Source organism: Cyrtonyx montezumae, unplaced genomic scaffold (genome assembly GCF_038088225.1).
Source record: "Cyrtonyx montezumae isolate F1298 unplaced genomic scaffold, pur_monq_1.0 scaffold_23, whole genome shotgun sequence".
In the NCBI taxonomy this organism is placed as follows: Eukaryota; Metazoa; Chordata; class Aves; order Galliformes; family Odontophoridae; genus Cyrtonyx; species Cyrtonyx montezumae.
In genome coordinates, this window is record NW_027071970.1 from 308,014 (window position 1) to 333,318 (window position 25,305).

General features: G+C 48.1%; 2 protein-coding genes across 3 annotated transcripts in view; both read left to right on the forward strand.

The window, feature by feature from the left end:
• The first annotated feature begins 201 nt into the window (after positions 1–201).
• Positions 202–1,160, forward strand: RITA1 (RBPJ interacting and tubulin associated 1). The gene is given in 5 exon segments (XM_065738700.1): positions 202–248; positions 424–561; positions 646–701; positions 704–772; positions 775–1,160. Coding segments are annotated over 5 exon segments (696 nt in total).
• Positions 1,161–7,047: 5,887 nt separating this feature from the next.
• TPCN1 (two pore segment channel 1) overlaps positions 7,048–25,305 on the forward strand; it is a 47,249-nt gene continuing 28,991 nt past the window's right edge. For both annotated transcript variants that reach the window (XM_065738733.1, XM_065738734.1), the window contains exon 1: positions 7,048–7,341. In XM_065738733.1, the coding sequence (XP_065594805.1) occupies positions 7,230–7,341 (112 nt within the window). In that variant the 5' untranslated portion in view covers positions 7,048–7,229. The remainder of the gene's footprint in view (positions 7,342–25,305) is intronic.

Consider the following 25,305-nt stretch of genomic DNA (forward strand, 5'->3'; position numbering starts at 1 on the left):
ACTAAATAACAACAAATTACTTTTTACTTTTTGTGCTTTGAGATAGTGAAAATTACATCGTTTGTCAGCACCACACAAGTATTCACACAGTGAACCTGCCAACTTATTATTTTACAAAGTCACAGAAGCCCGACTTTAATAATCTAATAAAAAAATACCTCTGCATAATAACAAAAAGCACGTCTTCACCAGCACGCACATATGCACATAAGCAGAAATACTGTTGGCAGTGAGGGTCACGAACATCGGTACTGGTAGTGGTCACGGGGACTGGAAACACTAGTTCTGGGGCCGCACGTGGGGACGGGGAGCATTAGAGCCGCGGGCGCACAGGCCGAGTCATGGCCCCAGCACAGCCCACTCCCATCAACGCCCCACCCCCATACCTCCTTTCCAATTCGACCCCGGCGGCGGTGGAAGCAGGAGGCGGCCCCGCGGAGCGGCGAGGAAGAGGCGGACGTGCCGGTCCACGGCGGCGGTGCCCACCGGGACTGCTTGGAGCCCAGTAGGGAACGCGGCTGCTGGCCGTCGAAGCAGTCCCAGGGCGGGAAGCAGTTGGAGGTGAGCGGGGCTGGGGAGTTGGTGCTGCCCAGCCTGCCTCGCTGTCCCCGCTCCCAGCGCCTTTCCCCTTGTCTCCCCGCGCAGGTTGCAGAGCTGCGCTCTGTCCTACAGCGACGAGTCCCTGTTCGGCACCGGGCCCGGGCGTGGACGAGGAAAGCAGGCGTGACCAGGCTGCGCTCTCTGCTTTGGAGCCCGCCACCGGCCCCTCGCTGCAGCCGGGCTTCCCCTCCAGCCCCAGGGGCACCTCTCTGCCAGGCACCCGCCCCTGGGACTTCGCAGAACGGCCCGTAGCGGACTCTGGGACGACTTGGCGAAGCCGGTCCTGCGTCTGTGAGCATCTCGATAGCTGTTCGGATGCTGGCGTCCCGGCTGCTCCCCCTGGAGGATGCTTGCAGTCCCTCGGCCTGCTGAGCATCTCTTGGGATTGGCCTCGCCTTTCTTCAGGCAACGCCACGGGAGAAAGGTGTGAAAACCAGGGCTTTCCAGCAGCATCCACCATCCCTCCCATGTGGGCTCGGTCAAAAAGCGTGTGTGGGCCTTCTAATGCCAAGAGCTCCGTGGCAGGGCATTCCTGCAAAGCCATGCCTCCCTGGTGGTAAAATCTCGTGGAAACCTCGCTCTGTATGTACATACAGCACTCACCTATGTGACCTGGGGATTGGCCACCTGGCAAGAATGTCTGCAAGGACCTGGGTCTGATGGAGAGCGGAGCTGTGCCATGTATGGAGGATGAGCAGTATGATCGCAGCACTGTTTGGACAATGACCTGGGCAGAAGGCAGTCCTGCAGCAGTGGAGTCTGATGGCTGGCTGGCTGCGGTGGCAACAAGAACACCAACTTGCAGCAACCACAAATCCTCAAAAAAGTCCTTTTGCCTGCAGAGTCTGGCCAAGAAGGCAGAGCCACAAAGGACGGGATCCAGCTCCAAAAGAAGCCTTTTTCAAGGAACATTTGGATGTTGTGTTGAGGGACATGGTTTAGTGTGAGCTACTGGTGATAGGTGAACAGTTGGACTGGATGATCTTTTAGGTCTTTTCCAACTTCGGTGATTCTGTTCTATTCTAAGCCACGGGTACAGGTCCACCATTGCTCAGGCTGGGATGGGGAATTCAGGTGGAGCTCCAAGAGTGGCTGATGCTAGGCAGGGTTCCTGGAGACACTGGGTGAAGAGACTAGAGGGCAAGAAGCATGAGAGGCAGCTGAGGTAGCTTTTGGATAGTTGGATTTAGTAATCCTTGTGCATCTCTTCCAACTCAGGATATTCTGTGGTCCTTGGCAACCACTGATTTCAACCTCTTCTTATCAAAAAAGCATGAGTGCTGTTGCAGCAGTGCCATGATGTAACCAAATAAATGGTCAAAAGGAAATCTGCTGGGGCCTAGTGTTTTGTGTGCAGGGTGCTGCTGGGTATCTGGCCCTGGCAGCAAGCTCAGGCCTCAGTGCAACTAATGCCTCCAAACGCTGTTTCAACAAAACCATTCCTCCCCTGTTTTTGTCCCTTAGGTGGTAAAGGTCTTGGTCTTGAGAGGCTCTTAAAGAAGTGCCTGCATCTAGGAATGCAGGTGGCAAGGAAGGGTCTTTTAGCTCCCCTCCCACACAAGAGAAACTTTCTCTCAAATCCACTTAATGACAAACCAATACAGGACAAGCACAGTATGATTCTCCTTCAAGGCCAGCTGGGCGTTCTTGCTGCAGAGAGTAGTAAGCACTCAGCCTAGCAAGACAGCAGTCAGCAGTTGCTGCCTTCAGCAGGTGCTCACTGCACACCTGTGTGGAGGGATTCTTCTATCTATCACAAACACCTGGTTGAACTGCACCTGGCTGCAGAATTGTGCCTTTCCAAAGCAACCAAAACCAGAATGAATCATGAGAACAGCTTCTCTATAGTAAAGACAACTGCAAATCATCTAGATGGTTGTTGCAGCACCTCAATGTCTCTGTTTATGGTTGTAAAGATAAGCAGAAATAGGGACAAGTAGTCTTCTTCGGGGTACACTGCGAAGGACAATAATACTTGTACATGGCAACAAAAGTGCTACTCCCTGCTGATTTATCTGTTGGGCCAGATGTATTACACAAACAGAGAACAAAACTTAGAAATGAGGGGGGGCCATAAATCAAACTAATACAAGAATGAGGAGGCAGCTAAGCTTGTTGATAAGAAAGCAGGACGGATATCCTGTTGTCCCAACAAGATAACCAAACAGATGTCTCTCTTAAACAAAAACCCACAGGAATGGTGAGGAGCTCTCCCCCTTCAAGGTTTGAAAATTTACAGCAAAAGTGACCCTTAGGTTTAATACCCTCGATAACCAGAGTTTGGAATGTGATGAATATGCATGTGATATACCTTTAAATATGTATTCATTTCTCTCTTTGGTGTGCATGGTTGGTGGAGAGATCCCCCATGCACCCAGTGCTCTAATAAGGGGAATACCTGCTTGACATATTGCTTTCTCGTCACCAACTGGTGAGCCAGCCAGGAGACTCTCTGCTCGACTGCAGGACCCGCTGAGAGGGTGTCACGGTGTTATCCGTGACAGTGACCCAAGGGAAACCGAGAAGGGAGAGAGAAAGGAAAGAAAAAAAAAAACTGCGCCGTCAGTGGCCACCGGCTACCCGAACAGAGCTGTGCGCTCCAGGGGGAGGGGGAACAGAGGGAATAGATGGGTCTACAAAAAACAACGGCATGATCTGAGAAGGAATGGTAACTTTACTAAATCTAATAAAATTGGACAATTGAGAGAGAGAGAGACAGTTTACAAACCAAAAGCTGGGAGCTTACATTAGGGAGGAACTGCAGGGGAAGCACATGTGCTAAATTTCCACAGCAGCCAAGAGAGAGAGAGAGCAGCCTGGCATCCGGTGCAGAGCTCCAACCCTATGCTGCTGTCTTCAACACATTGCAAGAACCGTCTGGACCGTGCGTGCTTGGCCAAGTTGCTCATACAGCAAATATCTGGACAATTTAAGTCCCCCATAAGCACCAGAACCTGGGAACATGATGCTACTTCTAATTGCTTATGGAAGGCCTCATCAACCTCCTCTTCCTGATCAGGGGGCCTGTAGTACACACCCACAACACTGTCACCCTTACCAGCCTGCCCCTTGATTCTCACCCACAAGCTTTCCACTGCTACATCACTCTCCCCCAAGTGGAGATCAATACATTCTAAATGCTCTCTCACATAAAGAGCAACTCCACCACCCTGCCTTGCCAGCTGATCTTTCCTAAGAAGCACATAGCCCTCCATGGCAACATTCCAGTCACGAGAGCTGTCCCACCACGTCTCTGTGATCACAATGAGATCATGGCCTTGCGACCGCACGCAGATCTCCAACTCTTCCTGTTTATTTCCCATGCTGCATGCATTAGTGTACAGACACTTAAGGGAAGCAGCATCCCCCCGCCTCTCACCATGCCTAGGAATTCCACTCTCTTCACCCAGCAAGCTCTGATTTGAGCCTTGAACTACCCCCTCGGTCCCAGTGGCCCTCATTTTGTCCCCGTCCCCCTTCATACCTACTTTAAAGACCTGTCAATAAGTCCCACCAGTTCCTCAGCTAGAATCCTCCTACCCCTCTGAGACAGGCTGCTGCCACCTGCAGCCGTCATGACAAGTGCCCTTTTGGGAGAGGGTTACAGTGCTTTTGCCACAGCCCCTCACCTCCCCCAGTACTTCAATAGTATTGGTAGGGGTAGGAGAGGACAGACAGCTCACTGCAGTAGGAACACAGTCTGCCTGCTGATTCCCCTCTATCACCTGTTTGCAAGGCGACAGGGGACAGCATGCTCTGGGTGGAGCCTCAGCTGCATGCCAGGATCTTGGAGCCAATAGGGACTGGCACCACCAATCAATCTCCTTCTCACAATCCTTTATGGTCCTCAGCCTCTCCACCTCCTCCTTCAGGCAGACCACAAGACTGAGTAAGTCATTTACCTGGTCACACCTTACACAAGTGCTGCCTCCATCGCCTGGCACTGCAAAGGCCTGGCTTTGGCACTCATCACAGCCAGTGACCTGTACACTAGCATGCTGTTTTGGGACCTCTGTCTGGGTCTCCACATTTTTTCTGGCAGTAGCCTTCCGCCAGGGGGCAGCCATGGCAAACCAATAGACTCACTAACACTAGCACAAATTAGAATAGCCTTAACAAGGGTGCGAATGAGCAACCCTGCCCTGCTACTGGTAGTGCTGGCTCTGCTCTCACCCTGTTACCAGGTCATTGACAGGTGCTCCCACACCTGTCACTAGTTTCAGTGACAACGACAGTGACAATACTCCTCCTCTTCATCTTGGTGGGCAGTGCCCTCCTAGAGGCTCTTTCTGGGCAGTGGGCACGGATGGAGAGCCGTTGCCCTGACGCATCAGGTTTAATCCCCTCGATAACCAGAGTTTGGAATGTGATGAATATGCATATGCTATACTTTAAATATGTATTAATTTCTCTCTTTGGTGTGCATGGTTGGTGGAGAGATGCCCCATGCACCCAGCGCTGTAATAAGGGGAATACCTGCTTGACATATTTCATTGGTGTGTCAAGTTACTTTGTCGGATTTCTCGGCATCAAGGAAATGAGCCTCGATGGGATATTTCAAGAGGTGCTGGTTCAAATACCTTTGTGTTTCTTTGAAATCCCCTGTTCCCTTATTATTTGGAGGCACTGTCTTGTTATGGGTACTGTCTTAACTTTGAGCCTGATAAACTTCATTTTTATGTTGGGACAGAGATAAAAGCTGTTAGGTCTGCGGGCTTTTCAAGGGGCTGAGAGAAGAGCAGAAGTGTGATTTGGACACTAGATGGAGACAGCAGGATTAAGAATCGGCATAGAAGTGCCCTGTTTCCTAACAGTGGGTGGATGCTGTGAAGCAAATCAACAAATTGCAGTAACTGTCCTGAAACCACCTCAGAGAACTGCTGAAACCTGAAAGCAGGACAGAGAGTACAATACTGAAGTGCTGGAGTAATCTGAAAATGAAGAGGGGTTTTATCTAGAAAACAGGTTTATGGTGGCTTGGCTCTGCTGTATGACCAGGTCTGACCAGCTCACCCCCAGCTGCTGTACTCACATACCCTCCCTAACCTTGACCCAACCATAACTCTTTGTCTTGTCTCTCAGGAACAGAGCAGGCAATTCTCTGATTAGCTTAGCTTCCAAGATCAGCTATGCCAAGCTCTAGGTCCTGCAAGGAACAAACTGTACTAGAAAGTTGTTTGTGTAGTCAGTGTTAGCTCACTCTGCCCAGCCTACATACATGTTGTGCTGCTTGCAGTGCTGCTCAAGACTATCAAAGCACTGTATGCAGGTGTTGGCAGAGCTGAGGCAGTGGCTGGGGACAGCAACTGGTCCTGTACGTGAGCTGCTTGCTTGCTGTTCACATTTGAGTTACTACAGCAATATTCAACTGAAAACAGCTGCACGTTGTGGCAGTGTGTGCATCCTGCCTGTAGTCACTGGAGTGAAGCAATAACCCCGTGTGGACAGCAGCACTACAGCAGGTTTCATCTCCTCTTGTGCTACCTTTCTGAGAGCCTGCCCTGATTCTCAGTGCTACAGTGCAGGTGCGTTGTGCTGCGTCCTCAGGTGCCAGCCACGCTCTGCGCTGACGCGCTGCCGGCGACCCGAGTGGGCCCAGGCCCAGCGCTGCCGCACCGCCGCCACTGCTGCTCGGTGACCGCCGCTGCTCAGTGACTGTTGCTGCTCGGTGACTCTCTCACTTCATAGTGGATAGGGGCGGGGCCTCCTCACACAGCCAAATAACAACCCGCGTTGCCCGCCCTTTCCTTAATGTCCGTTAAGTGTGAGGCATCCCCGTGATGCCGCCCGCATAACTTCGAGCCAATCAGCATCCTGTCTTCCCCAGATAAACATCTCCGCCACCCAATGATGAAAGGAAATGCTTAGGAGGAGGCGGGAACAATTCGTCTCCGCTCGCCGGAGGATGCGGTAAGCTGACGGTGGGCGGGGAGTAAGGGGATCCGAGCTCCGATTGGCGATCTGGAAGGAGGCGCACCCCTGGGCGGCCAATGAGGGGTGGCGGGGGGGGGGGTTTGAGCGGCGCGGAGGTGCGGCTGTGGCGCCCTTACCGGTACCGTCGGTGGAGGCCGAGTTGCGGGCGCGCCGAGGTCAGCCCGATCTAGGGTGCCGCTGGGCGGGGAGCGGAAGGGCTCGAGGACGGCGGCTGCGGGAGGTGCGGACCGGCCGAGACCTTGCTGGGCTCGCGGGGACGCAGCGGTGTTGGGCAGCGCTGCCGGGGCCCGATCTGATTGCGTTTTTCTCCGCCTTTAAAGGAATTCGACTTGGTGCTGTCCGCCGAGCACGAAGGAGCTCTGTGCACGCGACTGTACCGAAGCTCGAAGGGGTGCCCTGCGCTTTCTGCCCTACTCGCCCCGCGGGCGTCGCGTTCTCGTGGCCCCACACTGCCCCTGAGCCTCTGGGCCGGGTGTGGGGTACCGCTGGGCGTCCCCGCCGCCCCGACGGTGGTACCTGGAGCTGCTGAACCGCAGTCTGTGGGGATGCAGGCACGTGCTTTCACGTTCTGGAGGCTGGAGGAGGCCCCCGATGGAAGATTTCCTGGGAAAAGGTTTTGACAAAACTGTTCTGTGCGTGGAATTGAAGCAGGTGTTATTTGAACTTCTTGGAGGAGGTGCTTCGGGAAGGCCAGGATGGCCGTGAGCATGGACGATGACGTCCCCCTCATCCTCACCCTGGATGGCAGTGGTAACAGCTCCTCGGCCCTGCTGGGCAGCCAGGATGAGGAGGAGCTGCCTGACAAAAGTAAGGTCACACTGTCCTATCTCTGCCTGCTGTGATGTCCATGTTGGTGGCGTTGTCCTGTCTTCTGAGTTCCAGACTTGGCAACTCACAGGGCTGCTGTTTGGCATCCAGCAGCTGCCTGAAAAACCCAGGCCAGGATCTGGCTGTTGTGCTGCTTGGTACAGGCAGAGCCCACGCTGTAGCAGGTGGGGCAGAGGATGGGGAGGGATTGGCCCTAGTCTATCAGGGCATAGTCTGTGTATATTTTATGCATATTCTATCTGGTTTCCCCATAACGCCCTCTAACTCCATGCCATTACACTCACCTCTCCCTGCATTGGTGCAGAGCTTCTCCTTGGCACCAGCCTGCGCTGCTGTCCCATTGCTGCCCTGTCAGGTGCAGCAACTGCACTTACGTAACTTGGTGTTTTTCGAGAGTGAGGATCTGGCCTTTGCAGCTGCTGTTTTGCCTATTTCTAGTTTATGTTCTCACTTCTGCAGTAAGGAGGTGGATATGTGGTGATAGATCTTGAAATCCTTATTGTGTTGTTAACAAAGAATCAGGAGTAATTGGAGACAACTTATACACAGCCCTATTAACCACAGTTAGTCAGTGGAATATACCAGCCTTTGGCTGTTAGGAGAGGGAAAAACAAAGTCCCCATTGCTCAGAAGCATTGCTTTCACCTTAGTGTGCATTTGTTAGAGCCATTACCCTTTGCTAGGTGGGATGCAGGGACTAGGTGTATTTAAGCATGTTCAATGAGTTCTTGTTTAATGCAATATCTCACTGATTGTATTTTGTCAGTTTTGTTGGATGCATCTCTCTGACTCCCAGTTGACACTGCAGGTGTGTCCACCTGCACAAGTCTTGCGATCCTGTGCAAGCTCTTGTTTCTGCAAGCATGACATTTCTAACAGATACGTGGTTTGCTGGCCTGTAGTTCTTCACTGCATTGTACCTCTGTTCCCCATCTCCTCTGCGATTCTGTGGTTTGATTCCTTCTTGCAGTCATGCAGGTTCCCTTAGTTTTCTCCTCTTCTGACTTCCTGAGCTTGTTCCTAGTTTCTCAGGGTCACAGTTTTTCCTCTTCTGTCCCACCCCTACAGCATCCATCCCTGGCTAAATTGCCTACCCTGTCCTGCACTGCTGCTCCATCACATCTTTTCATTTTCATTTAAACAGGAGGCTTTGTTTTGTCATGTATTTATAGGCATTCTACTGACTACTTTTATTCGCTCTTCTTTTTTTTTTTTCCACCCTGTAAAGAAGTTATTTGGGTTTTACTGTTTAATTAAAGCCAACAAGTTTGTGTTGAAGCTCAAGATTGCTGTGTGGTTTTTGAAAACTCATTTCCTGGAATTCCTTAACCTGGGTGTCTGTTGATATTGAAGAGCTGTTACTTTGCTATATGTTTTTAATTACTGTTGAAGTTGATTTTGCTGAAAAAATATTAAGCTTTTTCTATGGAAATGATCTTGGATTATGCTGGGCTTTCTGAAGTCAGTGATGCTGCAAGTGTGGAATGACAGATTGATGTGGGAAGGCTAGCATAAGCAGCTTGAGAGGCATGTTTGTCTCTGCGAAATGGGAAGCTTGAGCGAGTGAGTGCACCAAGACCATCTCTTGCAAAATAGACTTGTTTAAAACTGGGACATGTGGTTCAGCTTTCCTCCTTGCTCCTGAAGAAAGTGTACTGTGCAACACAGAAAAGTTACCTCTTGTAGAAGCTGTGAAGAATTCCAATGCATCCTCACTCTGGTGAGGATTGGAATGGCATTAACAAAAGCATGCACTTCTGTGTTCTTATCAGAGGCTTGTCTTCTGGCGGGATAAATTGTGTGAGAAGTCCTGTTTTCAGGAGAGGCAAAGCCTGCCAGAGTGATGAGGATATGGAGACTGGGAAAATAAATTAGGAGCTATTTCCTTCTGTTTTATTTTTTCTTATGCCTAAACTCTGACTAGAGAACATTCAGCCAGATCTTGGAGCATCAGCTCTGCTGTTACTGTGCCTGGCCTTGGGCTGCTGGGGAACAGGTGACAAGTTAAACACAGTACATTTATTCAGGTTTATTCCCAGGTAGAAGGGGAGCAAACATCCACTGACTGCTTCCCAGGGGATGCTGAGGGAAAGGCAGGGTGGCTGTAGCCACCCTTACTAACCTCCAGTACATGATTTAGTGTAATAAAAAGTTGCATGCCTGTTCTGCGTTGCTGTGTCCTTAACTGCTTCAAACTTTAACCTGTATTCCAGGCTATCTCAGATCTCTCATACAAAGATGTGTATGTGTGTTCAGATCTCAATACTGTTGTTTGTTTGTTTTTAAATGTGCCATTCAAAAGTTGATCCATGACACAGCTTTCGCAGCCAGGTCCTTCAGCAAATGAATCTGTAGTCTTAGACTCTTAGATTTGTTTGTCTGTAAATACAGTCAAATTACAAGATTGAAATAAGCCTTAATAGGGTTTTTTGAAAACAAACTTGTCGCTGATGTAAAAAATACAAGACTGAGGGGCAAGAGTATGTTTCTTTCAGAATCTTGCAGGAGAGGTCTCTGAGTGATTGCTTTGGGATTTAGAATAAAAGGGCTGAATGAGAAAACTGTGGAAAATGGCATTCTTGAAGAAAATGTCCAGCTGCAAAAAATAATCTTCCTAATCATGCAGCTATTAAGCTCATAATGGAAGAAAATACTTGTGTGGGGAGGAATATTGAAGCTCTGCCTTCCTTGTCTTGTACTGATGTATGTATCTGCAAAGGAGTCCCCATTTTCATCAACCTTGGAAGGTCAGAATCCTGCAGAGCCAACTGGAATTCAGACTGCAGCCAGAAAAGTGTGGTTACTGCGATGCAGAAGGTTCTCTGAATGCACTGTAGAGGACTGTGATGCTGAGTAATTTTTTTCAACAAGCTCCAGCAGCTGGAGGAGGAGGAGAAAAGAGCTTTCATCACTTTAATCTATGACTTACATTAATTAACATGATTCCGCCCTTCCTTGGTACAACTTCTCTGAGAATCTGAATGCTCTATGCACTGTAAATAAACTTCCCAACACTTGGTTGTCATGAATAGATTTTACAGAAGGCAAAAAGAGAGATGCTGTTGTTTGACTGCCCAAAGTCATGCACTGAAAATGGTGAGCAGGAACCTGTGCTGAGTGATTTCTGATCCTCCCCAGAACTCCAAGGAAGCGTTCAAACAGAGTTCTCAGAGTGTGAGGCATGTTTTTCTTATACAAAGGCAGTGTGGATAGCCTTGAAACTCTAGGACAGTGTTTCTCCTTGAGCTGATGGGAAGTGTAAGAAATAAATGAGTACTCATTGATTTATCTTTTATTAGAACAGATATAAAATTCTCCTTTGCCTCCTGCATGGAAATTGCTGTAGCCTCAAGTGGGGTTCAGTGTGATCAGTGCAGAAAGTACAGCTCTTAGTGTTGTGAAGGGAACAATGATATTTTATGTCTGTTTCTCCCACACAATGGATTATGGCAAGTGGAAGATGTCTTTAAATTCTGGATTCTTAGGAGAAAGCAACTGCATCTGCTATTGAGGTAAAAAGGAGTTACTTTATATGAATAAGTGTGTTGTTTTCTACAAGCATTGCTGGAAAAAAGGAATCTTTAACTTTGAATAGTGAGGTGAGCCTTTACAGTCTTGGTTTCATAGATACATTAGGTTGGAAAGGATCTACAAGATCATCTAGTCCAACCATCCTCCTATCACTATCCCTACCCACTGAACTACTAAATCAAATCCCTTAGCACCTCATCTAAACGCTTCTTGAACAGCGCTAGGGATGGTGCCTCAACCACCTCCCTAGGCAGGCCATTCCAGTGCCTGACCACTCTTTCAGAGAAAAAATGTTTCCTCAAATCTAATCTAAATCTTCCCCGGAGCAACTTGTGGCCATCCCCCCTCATCCTGTCATTATTTATCTGTGAGAAGAGGCCCACCCCCTCCTCACCACAGCTCCCCTTCAGGAAGTGGTAGAGTGCAATAAGGTCTCCTCTGAGCCTCCTCTTCTCCAGGCTGAACAATCCCAGCTCCCTCAGCCGCTCCTCATAAGACTTGTGCTCCAGACCCCTCACCAGTTTTGTTGCCCTTCTCTGGTTCCTGCTGCTCAAAGAGTAAATTTTCATGAAAAATGGAGTCAGCCTGACATTTTGTGTAGAAAGCTTGGGTGGTTGGTTAAGTGTGCCTTCCCAGTCTGTGAACTGTTGTGGAGCAGAAGGTAGCCCAAAGTCCGTAAAAAGAGTACGCCTCACTGCAGGTGAGGATGGAGGAGCTGGCCCAGTTGTGTGTGGAAGAGGGGCTGGGTTTGGATAAGGTGAGCGCTGCTTGTGAGCAACCACCTCTGTGACTGATGCGTGCCTCTTCTGGAGCACAGCTTGAGAGCATAGTGGTGTCTGCTGGGCTCTTTGGGGTTGCTGAAGGAGGGTCTGGCTTCTTGGCTTGCTTCTGCCCTGTTCCTTGATTAAATGTGCCAAGAGGCTATTGGCAAAGCTGTTCTTCTAATTGGCTGAGTAAGAAACCCTTGTGATGTTTTTGAACGCAGAGACAAATTACAGCATGAATTAGGAGTTGTATACAACAAACTCATCTTTCTTTTGAATAAACTGTTTAATAAACCAGGTAAATGCATGCCTCCAGTAGTGACACAGCATCCTGAACAGCTAATATTCTTTTGAGACACAAGCACAGCCTGGTTTTAAATGTCTGCAGTGATCAATACAACCTGAAGTGATGGACTTCTCTGTAGGATCTGTTTCTAGAGTATGATTCTTATCAGTTGTAGAAGAAAGCAAGTCTGTCCTCAAAATCTGCAGCTTATCTGTTTGGCAAATCCCTGTTGTCTTCTTCCTTCTCTTGTTTCCTTTAGTGCAGTGAGTGGAGGAGGGAAATTGCAAGTGTTAACAAGCATGTGTTTTTTTTTTTTTCTGATGGGCTACAGGAATGGACAGCCACTGGAAATTGGATAAATACCTGTTTTTGTGAGAATGCTGTGATCACACAAACCTGTAGCAGCACTGCTTCATGAAGAACTGGTGTAGCTGTTGCAAAAACATTCTGACTTTGCTTCTTTTGAAGAAAAATAGGTATTTTAAGTTAGCTAGCTAGTGTACTTAATGAATTGTCTGTGATCTAGTTTTTGATCTTTGAGTTCAATTGAATACTTAGAAGCTGTTTGATTGGACTTGGGCACTAGTTATGCGTGGAAATGCTGCAGCTAACTTGGGAAGAAACATGGGACAATGAAAAAAAGCAAATGCTTGCCATGGCCTTGCAGACCCTGAGATGTCTAAGAGCCTTTAGGTTATCTAGTTGCTTTCTTGAATGCTACGCATGGTTTTTTCTCTCACTGTGGCTCCTAGTTTTACTAATTTGTCTTCAATTAGTTCCAGTACTGAATTGTTGTTTGTCTCTGAAGGTCTCTGCTCTAACCTAACAGTGTTGCTTTTCTGTGATTCCTGCCAGTGCTCTAATCCTTGCCTGGCCTAGATGATTTGTAGTGAATGTTTTAAGCAAGCAAAGCAAAACTGCATCTGAGATGAGCGAGGGGTGAAAATCTTGGAAAGGGAAATGAAGACCCAAAACATAAGGAGATTATTGTTTTTCCCTTCAGTCAATTTCTCCTCTACAATTAATTTCTCTGGGTGATGAGCTCTGTAAACTTCAGAGTAAGGAGGCAAATGCTGCTTTTTATGCTATGTTGGACATCTTTCAATATCATGTTAGAAATAGTGAAAAATATGTTTCTGCTGTGAAGTTCCAAATGCATCATCCTCTGGAATCTCATTTATACTGGGAATTCAGGATTTAAGGGTGGACTGCCTTGGCTGTGCTTAAATACTTGCTCTAATGAGAGGGTAGAGCTGATATCTGTGATTCAAGAGAAGCAGCACTCCATGTTGTCCAGACCTCACAAAAGCATTTTTTTCAGAGTCACAATGTGAATCTCCTGAGAATGTGGTACCTACAGAAGAGAAATTGAGAGCAGAGTGAAATACCAGGAGGTACTGTGGGGTGCAGTTTGTGTGTGTGTTTATTCCAAGCCTGCCTTGTTTTCTTAGCCCTGCAGGAGATCAGTTTGCACAATGCACACATTGTGTGTTTCACAGTAGGATGCTTTGTCAAACAGAATCCCTGCACTGTTGACTCTTCTGTGCTGTAAAAAATCATAGTGAATTAATCTTGAATGCCCCATGCTGTTCAAACCTGAGCAAGTAGAAGTGTATACAAGGTAAAGAAGACTTGGGTTAGTGTTCCATTATCCCAGAGTCACATGGTTCCTTCTCCTTTATCATCACCAGTGCGCTGGTGATGGATGTCTTTTATCCTTGCTGTAAATTTGTGAGGAGACTGCAGAGGACAGTGAGGGCTCTTGAAGCTTCTTTGTGCTCCTTTTGTGAAGACTGTGCAAATGACCTTGCTGCTTAGACGGGAGCATCCAGTCCCTTTGCACATCTCTTCTCTGGTGCACTGTGCTCACCTCCTTTGTGTGAGTGCAGAAGAACAAGCAAGGCTGTGTGTTTCCTCCCTGTGCGGACTACTTTAGGTGGTAGATGTGTGAATATGGCCCTGTGCTACAGTTTGGAGGGCACCGCTTTTCAGACAGGTGGTTCTGGATCTATAAAAGATGTAAAAGAGCCTGAAAGTGTCTGAGCTCCAATTTTCAATCACCAGCTTTCCATCTCTAACTGGTCTTTCCTCAACCTCTGCAGCTGACTTGGGAACATTTGGCTTAGGAAGTGGAACAGCAGTTGGAGAAAACAGTGATTATTTTTTTCATGGCTTCCCAGGGAACACATCAGTTTATTCATTTTTCCTCTTGTTTTTGTGGCTCCTATAGATTTTTAAGGCCCGATAGTTGCAGGATATTCAGTTTAGCCAAGCTTTTTTACTGCCAAATTAAAATGAGCCAAGGCTGAGCGCGCTGAGTTCACTCATCATAACTAATACAATGCTTTTCAAGAACTTCCTTTGCCCTTGGAATCTTCACTGAGGAATCCTGCCTGCTGCTGTAGCCCCCCTGTGTTGAAATCCCATATCACCCATTTGAATGCTGTAAGAAGTGCTCTATAAACTAAACAGGAGCATCTGTGAAGTGGTTAGAGTTGCTGTTGATTGCCATTTCCTTATTGCCTTCAGGGGATTTAAGCTCGAATTTGCTGGAAATAGAATTTATGAGCCAGAACGCTCCATTTCTGATCCTTAAGCTGGGAAAAGCGTGGTGAATCTGATAGGTCTTTCTCTTGCTTCCAGTGTTTCTGGCTTTTGATCTGGAGCTTGCAGGGTGCTCCCTCTGTCTCTAGGGTAACTGTTTTCTGCATATTGAGACGCTGCCTGATTTTTACACGACCGCTTTCTTTATAGAGAGCGGTCGAAGCAGCTTTAGGATTTCAGCCATCTGCTGTTTGGAGTGGATTAAGGGTGCAGTGCAGCAGGAACTGGTGCACCTGTGCTGCTGGCTGAGCTGGAAGCAAAGCAGGCGGGGGGCTATGTATAGCTCTGCTGCAGCACCACAGTGACAGTGAAAGGTCTGGAGGACATGGGGGGGTCTGCTGGAATTGAATCACAACATGGGCATTTGAGGCTTGTATCCAAGAGCTGCTCTTCTGATCTCAGTCTGGCTTGCAAGGAAAGTCTTTGCTTTTGTGCTTATACAAAGTGAAATTGAGGTTGTGTGTCCATGTCCAAACCCCAAATGTTGTTCTCTTCTGCCCAGTGTTGTATCATCACACCCATAAAGTGAGTCCTTTCATCGCTCTCAATGACTTGAGGTGTCCCATAGGCAGCCATGAATCTCATGAGTGCTTTGATGGTATATGCCTGGTTTGCTTTTGGCACTGGATAGGCCTGCATGAGCTCACTTGCAGTCTCGACACAGGTTAGGGCATATCTTGCCCCCTCAAACTGAGGGAGACGTCCTATGTTATCAGCCTGCCATTGCTGTAGAGGATTGTGTCCTCTAGCAGCATGAGCTGTTCTTTCAGGCAACAACCTGAGGAGGATCAAAAAAGCCCACCTCTTAAATAAATGGCTTAAGAGTTGGTGCAACCATAGGAATTTTGGTTTTTTTGACCATGGGGCACTCTACTCAGCACCTGTCACGACGGCTGCAGGTGGCAGCAGCCTGTCTCAGAGGGGTAGGAGGATTCTAGCTGAGGAACTGGTGGGACTTATTGACAGGTCTTTAAAGTAGGTATGAAGGGGGACGGGGACAAAATGAGGGCCACTGGGACCGAGGGGGTAGTTCAAGGCTCAAATCAGAGCTTGCTGGGTGAAGAGAGTGGAGTTCCTAGGCATGGTGAGAGGCGGGGGAATGCTGCTTCCCTTAAGTGTCTGTACACTAATGCATGCAGCATGGGAAATAAACAGGAAGAGTTGGAGATCTGCGTGCGGTCGCAAGGCCATGATCTCATTGTGATCACAGAGACGTGGTGGGACAGCTCTCGTGACTGGAATGTTGCCATGGAGGGCTATGTGCTTCTTAGGAAAGATCAGCTGGCAAGGCAGGGTGGTGGAGTTGCTCTTTATGTGAGAGAGCATTTAGAATGTATTGATCTCCACTTGGGGGAGAGTGATGTAGCAGTGGAAAGCTTGTGGGTGAGAATCAAGGGGCAGGCTGGTAAGGGTGACAGTGTTGTGGGTGTGTACTACAGGCCCCCTGATCAGGAAGAGGAGGTTGATGAGGCCTTCCATAAGCAATTAGAAGTAGCATCATGTTCCCAGGTTCTGGTGCTTATGAGGGACTTCATTTGTCCAGATATTTGCTGGATGAGCAACTTGGCCAAGCACGCACGGTCCAGACGGTTCTTGCAGTGTGTTGAAGACAACTTTCTTATGCAGGTGGTGGAGGAACCGACACGGGGAGGGGCGTTACTGGACCTTGTTCTCACTAACAAGGAAGGACTTGTTAAGGAAGTAAAGGTTATGGGCAGCTTGGGTTGTAGTGATCACGAGATGGTGGAGTTCAAGATCCTGAGTGGAAGGAGCAAAGCAAAAAGTAGGATTGCTACCCTGGACTTTAGGAGAGCCAACTTTGATCTCTTCCAAGATCTACTTGGAGCTATCCCGTGGGTTAGGGTGTTAGAAGGTAAAGGGGCCTGTAAGAGCTGGCCAGCATTTCAACAGCTCTTCTTCCAAGCTCAGGATCAGTGTGTCCCTGGGAGCAAGAAATTGGGAAAGGGTGTCAGGAAACCTGCGTGGATGAGCAAGGAGCTAATGCACAAACTGAAAGGGAAGAAGAAGGTCCATGATATGTGGAAAAAGGATCTGACCACTTGGGAAGAATATAGAAAGGTTGTCAGGGCCTGCAGGGATGCAACAAGGAATTCTAAAGCACATCTGGAATTGAATCTGGCAAAAGTGATAAAGGATAATAAAAAGGGCTTTTTTAAGTATGTTAACAGTAAAAGGAAGATTAGGGAGAATGTGGGCCCCCTACTAGGTGAGGGGGGTGTTCTGGTAACAGGAGATGCTGCGAAAAAGCTTTCCCTTAGGAATCCCAGACCCTGGAGTTTAGTGAGAGAGTCTGAGGAATGGGAGGCTTTCCTTCAGTCAGGGTAGACGTGGTCCGTGAGCATCTAGGCAATGCTGATGTTCATAAATCCACAGGACCCGATGGGGTGCATCCACGGGTGCTGAGGGAGCTGGCGGAGGTGACTGCTGAACCACCCTCTATCATCTTTGAGAGGTCTTGGAGAGTGGGTGATGTGCCTGATGTCTGGAGGATAGCTAGTGTCACTCCAGCCTTGAAAAAGGGCAAGAAGGAGGATCCTGGTAATTTTATAGGCCAGTCAGGCTCACCTCTGTCCCTGGAAAGGTGATAGAACAGCTTGTTCTGGATGCCATTTCCAGACAGTTGGAAAAAAAGGAGGTTATCAGGAGTAGCCCGCATGGGTTCACCAAGGGGAGGTCATGCTTGACCAACCTGGTGGCCTTCTATGATGTCACTGCCTGGGTGGATGGGGGAAGGGCGGTGGATGTGGTCTAACTTGATTTCAGCAAGGCATTTGATACTGTCTCCCATTACATCCTTATAACAATGCTAAGGAAGTGTGGAACAGATGAGTGGACAGTGCAGTGGGTTGAGAACTGGCTGACTGGCAGAGCACAGAGGGTTGTCATTGGCGGTGTAGAGTCCGGTTGGAGGCCTGTGACCAGCGGTGTCCCCCCAGGGTCTGTGCTGGGTCCAGTCTTGTTCAACATCTTCATCAATGACCTTGATGAGGGGATAGTGGCCACCCTCAGCAAGTTTGCTGATGATACGAAGTTGGGAGGATTGGCTGACACGCCTGAAGGCTGTGCAGCCATTCAGCAAGACCTGGACAGGCTGGAGAGCTGGGCAGTCAGAAACCAGATGAAATTTAACAAAAGCAAGTGTAGAGTCTTGCACCTAGGGAAGAATAATTGCATGCACCAGTACAGGCTGGGGGATGAGCTGCTGGAGAGGAGCTCTGCAGAGAGGGACCTGGGAGTCCTGGTGGACAACAGGTTGACCATGAGCCAGCAGTGTGCCCTCGTGGCCAAGAGGGCCAATGGCATTCTGGGATGCATTAAAAAGAGCGTGGCCAGCAGGTCAAGGGAGGTGATCCTCCCCCTCTACTCTGCCCTGGTGAGGCCTCATCTGGACTACTGTGTCCAGTTCTGGGTTCCTCAGATGTAAAGCAAGCAAAGGCGTTGACAGAGCCTTTATTTGAGGTAAAGGCGCTACAGAAAGATGTTAGAGAAAAGGGGAGTGAACTCACCCCTCCCAGAGAACGTTTATGTCAAGGAACGCGGCCGCCTCTCGTTCCAACACTGGTGCGCCGGAAGGAAGGGAGCGGGGGAGGTGGGGGGGGGGCAACCCGCGCATGCTCTGAGCGTGTCTGTGCGCCCGGAATCGCCGCCGGAAGTACCGCCGAGCGGGAGAGAGCGGGAGAGAGCGGGAGAGAGCGGGAGAGAGCGGGAGAGAGCGGGAGAGAGCGGGAGAGAGCGGGAGAGAGCGGGAGAGAGCGGGAGAGAGCGGGAGAGAGCGGGAGAGAGCGGGAGAGAGCGGGAGAGAGCGGGAGAGAGCGGGAGAGAGCGGGAGAGAGCGGGAGAGAGCGGGAGAGTGGGTGGGCCTGGGCTCCTCTGCTACACTCCACCCCTTCACAGCATGAACCAGCAACTGAGCAGGTTAAGCATGATCTCCTGCTGTTTCAGTGGCTCAAAATACAAAAAACATCGCGACGCATGTACAATACCCACCACAATGTAGAATGTTAAGCCACTGAAGGCCATTATTTGTAGTCCCTTCTTGTAGTTTTCTTGGGCCAGTTCTTGATGTTCCTTCTGGAGGCATATCTTCTTTAAGGACTAGTAGCAGTTAGATTCACGCTTGCCAGTTCTCGAAAGTTCAGCAGTCCACCACCAGATGTCAAGATGTTTCCTCATGGTCACTGGAGCGTGCTGGAGTGTGTTGCTCCTGCCGGCTGTTCTGTGAACTTGATAACCTCAAGGGGAGTAATACAAATGTTTAACAGGTACAAGGAGGGGTAAGTCTGCCCTCCATGGTAGGATACAGGCCGTATTTTGGTCTTGAGTCAATACCTCTATCTGCACCAGGGCATGTCCTGGCCTCTGATACCATACCCTTTGGCCTGATATTTGTGGCTGGATCACTATATCAGTACCAAGGGGGAAATTCTAATTTGCCATAAGGACATGATTAATGTCCCCTTTGCAATGAAAATTGGAGTGTCAACTACTACCTCTGCTGGCCATGCACCGACCACAGGAGGGTTTACCGATCTCCCAACCTCTAACAATCTCCCTCAAGGTGCAAGGCGACCACACCATTTTGGTCCTCCTTGCACCTTCCAAGGCCATTTTACCTTGTGTTTCCCAGGCTGTAGGTCCTCATGGGGCAGGGAGCAGAAGATTATTCATGGTGCCAACTTGTGGCTTAAGTGAGGTGTCGTTGCTTATGATTTGTATGCTAAGTGGGGAGGCCCAAGTTGTCTGAAACATTCTTAAAGTGCTGTGTCTGCCATCCCTCTGTCTCTCATTCAAGTCCCGCAGGGTTGCATAAAGACTCTTGGTCCACCCCTGCAAGGACTGTGAATCTGCCTTCAGAGCAGCCTTCAGGATTCCATTATACCTTTATATATTAGGCCTGCTCCTGTTGGATTATAGGGCAGGTGAAACCGCCATTCGATGTTGTTGTCTTCAGCCCACTTTTGCACAGTTGTACCCGTGAAATGTGTACCTTGGTCACTCTTGATGAACTCAGGAGTCTCATATGATGCCATCAACCTAATTAGAGCTTTGATGGTATTGGCTTGGTTTGCCTTTGCTTCAGGATAGGCTTGCATCAGTCTGCTTGCTGTGTCAACACAGGTTAGGGGATATCTGTCCCTCTCAGATCGAGGAAGGAGACCTATGTAATCAATCTGGCATCGTTGTAAAGGGTTGTGTCCTCTAGTGAGATGGGCTGTTGTTTCCGGCAGAGGTCTTGGTCTCATTTGTGAGCAAGCATCACAGTCCTGACATGCCTGGACAATGTGGAGCAGGCTGTTATTTAAATGCTGGCTCTTACTCTCTCAGAGCAAGTTATGTCTGTAGGCACAGCGCCTGCATGTAACAAAACAATGTCATGCAGTGCATTAGCTCTTCTGGTTAGCTTGTGCATTGGTTTAAGTTTAAGTTTTTGTGGTGCAGATGTTAGCAGGGACTTAGTGGTCCTCTAAACAATGCAGAGTTTGAATTGTATTCAACATAAGAAGACAGGCAGCACAATTGATAAGAGGCAATAATGTATAAAAAGTGGTTTATGCTGAGGGACATCCGCTCATCATTTGTGCGGATTCAGCTCCCTGTAATGTGACGGCTGATAGCATGAAGTGAGCTTATGTTTATTCTGTAGGAACTATCTGCTTTCTCAAATAAAAGCGAGGGGGGGAACCTTCAATTGTCTTGTAGCACTAACCAGAAGTGGTAACGTGTATGTTCTGAGAACTTGTGCGTTACCTAGGAAGTTGAAGTGGCTTTCTTGAGGTTCACAGCCAGCAAGTGCTGTGAGAATTCAGCAAGACAAAGAACCCAAGGCTGCTGCATGTGTTCTGACTCGGTTCCGCTGAGTTGAGGTATTCAGGAGTGTGCTCTTTCTCCTGCACCTGTGCTCTCTTCGAGATGCTCTGTTTTTCCCATGCAGCAAACTGATGGTAAATTGTTTATAGACTTCTTCGTGGCTGTTAAATTCCTTCCCCTTACATCTCCTGAAAACAGAATTGGCACTAGGATAATTCAGGCATAAAGAATTGGTCTGGGGATGCTTCAGTTGGCAGAGATGAACTGGCAGCCAGACACTAAAGGCAGTTATTCTGCTGTCTCTCACCTCTGAGATGCATGGCTAGGAGCTAAACCAGCTGTGCATTCCAGGCGGCTTCCAGCTTTCTTTCTCCCAGGTAGGTAAGCCTGGCCTTGAAGAGACAAATGTGCGTTCGTGCCTCAGCACTTGAATAAAAGGAGCAGTTTCTTATCGACTACATTAGTGAGGAGTGGAACAATAAATCAGATGGAGGTGAACCTATGCGATGCAGTAGACACTTAGAAGAGAAAATGCTGTCCTTGGTGCTGATGCAGTGCTAACAAACTTGACACCTTTAGGAAATGCCTGCTTCTTGGACACAGCTGTTTCTGAAGTTTGCCTGTCTTGTGTGCTGTTTAAAATCTGGTCTTTGGGACTGAAGGTACCTGTAGGTCTTGCATTGCCACCTTTTCTTTTTCTTTTTTTTTTTTTTTTGTATGTTTTCTTGGAGCTGCATCTTCTGTAGTGGGTGAACCACATGTTTCAGCTGATGGAGGGCTGTCCAGGAGAGAAATGCTTCTGAAAGTTTTCAGAGGTAACAAAGTCTCTGCCATCCAATTTCTGTTCATGTTCTCAGAAGTTGAGTTACTGAGGGAACCAGCATGGCAGTCCAATGCTTCAGCCAGTCCTGTGTGCAAGCTCAAGAGGATCCCCAAGACAGCTTTGGTGCTGCTGGGATCTGCTGTCTTCCATGGTGCATGTACAGTATTGCTAGATTCCTGGTTACATTTCTACTGAACTGAAAGCATAAACCTGTGTCTAGCAGAGTTTGAGTAACAACAGGAATGCAGTCAGGATGGATGGTATAAGAAATTGGGGTGGTATGGCACTGAGAATTGCAGTGCTTGAAATGAGAAGACGCTAGTTGAATGGTGAAGTGCAGCAGTCACTGAGAAACTGCAACCTGGGCTGCTCTGTGCACTTGCTGCTTGCACGGGGATCAGACTCATCAAGGGAGATGCTCGCACTGCTGAGGTTGAATTGCATATCTGTGTGGACTTGTGCAGCACGCTTAGGAAGCATGCTCAGCCCTGAACAATAGGCATTTCTGGAAGGGTGTCCAGCTCGAACTGGGACACTGCTCTCCCAAGAAAAGATCTCCTTGAGAGAGAAGTGATACACCTACTTGCCTGGGCCTCTCAAGGCAATGTGAATGAAGATATCCTGCCTCCAAAGTCTCTCATCCAATGCACTTCTTTGTTTGATTGCCAAGGGAAATGCTCCTAGTGTATGCAACTCCTTACACTAGTAAAGTGCATTTTGTTGTCCTACACTGAGTGTATGGGGTATGTCAGCAGCATGAATGACATATTTTAACTATAGGAGCATTTTTGCTGAATTATATAACTTGCCCTGGCTTCCATGCAGTTTGCAGCTTTCTGTCAACAGGGTATGCTTACTAAAATAGCATTGTGTGGACAGGCTGGCAGCAAGCAGCACCACCAAGACCTTTCTCAACCTTCTAAGAGAAAACCCTGTCAAAAAGTCAGGTGAAGACTCATGGCTTTGGAGTCTAATTGGAGGCATCTAAAGCTGTTTCAGTGAAATACTGTAAACAGCTCTAGGATCTAGAAAGCAGAACATCTGCAAAACAAGCTAATGAGAGTCAGACTGGGGGAGCTCTGAGGCAAATATAAGAGCTAGCCTGTAGCTAGCTGATAGGAGGTTAGCAGTTGGATCTTCGGATTATTTTCATTTATTAAAACAATTGTAAGCACCAGAGATCAGCCCTGAAAATCCTAATTGTTTTCAGCTTAGTATCAAATAGCCTGGCTGGGAAGAATAGCTTTTCCCTGGTTCCTGGTTCCTGTGAATGCGTTCTGTTCTCCATTTCCTCCTTGTCTCTGCCCTGTGCTGTCAGAATGGCTGCAGGAACCCACCTGCCCTCTCCCCATCTCCACATGAGAGAAATTTGTTTGCCCAGAGAGCATTTAGTTCCCCTAAGTAGGGAATTTGTTTTGTGAAGGGAAAGGTTTGGGCTCTGTCCTTTTTCTTTTTTTGAGGGGGTTATTGTTTGTTTTTTTGTTCTTTACTGTAATGATGACATATGGAAACTATTTACACAGGAGCATGCTCCACTGCACTGAGTGGAAATGTTGGAGTCCTGGCAGTATCATTCCGGATGCCCTGTGTAAGCAGCCAGCTGGTTGTTCTTTTTCTTTTTTTTCCTGTCTTTTTTTATTTCCCCTCCCTCTTTCTCGTCTCAAGGAGCACCAGGGATAGTTGCACAAGTGTGGAAGGAAGCTTTGCCAGCTGTGAGCAGCTCCATTTGTATGCTATCATGCCCCTCGTACCATGAACTTTGCAAACCTCTGTCTTTTTTTTCCTGAAGGAGGCAGGGGAGAAGTCTTGCTATAGCAGGTCAGTGGTGTCAGCACTCTGACTCTTTTCTCAATTAGTTCATCATGCTTGCTGGTGAGCAAATCCTACGGCATGTCAAAATAAGAGAGCTTGGTGTACAAAGCTTTTCCTTACAACCACACTCATACTTGAAAATCCCCTTGTCCACCATTTGAAAATTCAAACATCCTCCTCTAGGACAGTAGCAGGGAAGCGCTTTAACCAACATCTGAGCCACCTTCCTCAAATGGGAGGGGAGAATGCGTGGAGTTCTGTGGAGAAGAGAGGAAGAATTCTGTCCCATAACTGATAACTAACTTCGGGAGGGAGGAGCCCCGGTGCTGCCTTACGTCCTGCTTGCCAGGGCCCCCGTGCCACAGCTGCCATGCATTGGAGAGATCTGCCTGCCCTCTACCTTAAGGACTGTGGGAGCCCTGTGGAGAGATCCTCTTATCTCATTGAACTCAGTACTAATGGTAAAGCTGCTGGGGAAGTTCTGCAGCACGGAGCAGGGTTTGTATTAGTCTGTATCACTGTTATCATGGGAGCAGCTGAGGAAATTAGCTAGCTGGAAGGCTGCCAAGCAAACAGTCAGAGATGCTTTTCAAATTTATTATTGTTTTTTATTATTTGTTACCCAGATGATGTTCTTGCCTCAGGGGTGCTGGAGCAGTCTTCTGGTACCTGATGGGGAAAGGAGCTGATCCTCAAAATGCAACTCTGCACTGAAATGCTTTGCCAGTAGTTTATTCTTTGTGGTGTCTGGAGTTTTTTTTTTGTTGTTGTTGTTCGTTTGTTTCGGAATTGTATCTCTGAGAACTGTTCCATATTTACAAACTTGATCTTGCTGGGACATCTGTTCTGTGTCAGCTGTGAGTCTTTTGCATACGAAATGCAGAGGGATATCTTTTTTTTCTTGTGGCACAGCTTTTCTTAGAGTTAGTCCTTTACGAAACAAAGTTTGTCTCTGAAAAAATTATTTGAAGATAGGAGGTACTTTTTGGTAGGTACAGCATTCTGGTGTTTTGTTCAGTATTGCACAACTTTTTGTGGATTTGCATGTGGTGTGGTCTTATGTCCTTAAACGCTTGAATATGTTCCATTAACACAGTGGCATGGTTGGTAGCCTGGTTTACATGTCCTTTTTCCCCAGAAGAGCTAGTGTAACCAAGGTGCTGATTCCATGCTTCCTCAATACCTTTTGAATTGCTGGAGGTGGCTGGGTGTTCTCCAGGTGCTTGCTTTTTGTAGAAGCTGTGCAGGGGCCTGGGCTCTGCTCCTGCAACTCCACCGTGCAGCTCATGCTGTTTGGATGTGCAGGAGCTGTGGTGTCAGGCTGGAGAGCTGCTCTCGTGGTGCCACAGCTGGCACAGACGGCTTTGGGTTTGGTGTGATTTGAGGAGGCTGTGTTTGGTACCCATCACCTGGCAAAGTGTAGGGATGTTGGGCAGCAATGGGCCTGGCTGGGTTCACTTTGTTCTCTGACCCGGCATGGTGCCTGGGGGTGGGCTTCTGCTGAGAGCAGTGAGGGCTGGGGAGTCTGCATCGATGAGGCAGCACTGGTCTGCAGTAGTGAGCCATGAGGGCCTGGCAGGGACAGTCCTGCAGCTCTGTGAAGCAGTATGGGCCAAAAGGGGTTTGCTGTTAGACTGTGATTGGAGGGAGTCTGTCTCTTTGAGATGTGTATACAGTAAAAGCTTCATAAATGATTGGTTTTAAGAACATTGTAAAGTTCATAATGTAAGACTTAAGGGTTTTGCATGTTGCTGTCATCTTTTGTTAAAGAGCAGACTGACCCACAGATGCATTCCGATTCTGTAGATGGACAAAAAGCTCCATCATCTGCTTTTATATTAGAGAGCTGTGCTCATTTGAGATTTTTTTAAAGAGACACTGGGGAAGAATGAGCTGCATTGAAACATGCAGACTTGGAATGGTTTTCTATATGGGGAAAGCAAAGAGAAGCAGGCTTGATGCAGTGCTGAGAAAGTCTCAGCTATCTGTGTGGTCTGGAAAGCTCACACACAGCTCAGATAAGTGTTACCTTTGTGTGGTGGGGTGGGAGAAGTCACTGTGTTTGTGCATGAGACTTTCTGACGTTGCAGGAGTGAGCCATGCTATTCCTCTTGGTGGATGCAGAGTTTCAGGTGCAGACTCTTGTAACTCCTGAGGGCTTTCTAGAAAACCTGAGTCATACAGTTTATCAAGGGTTATTTTACCGTAAAAAAGAGGTGCAGCAAATTCTCAACATGCCATTGTAAGAGAGGAAAAGAATCTTACTGTCACTTTTCCCTACTTCCCTAACACAG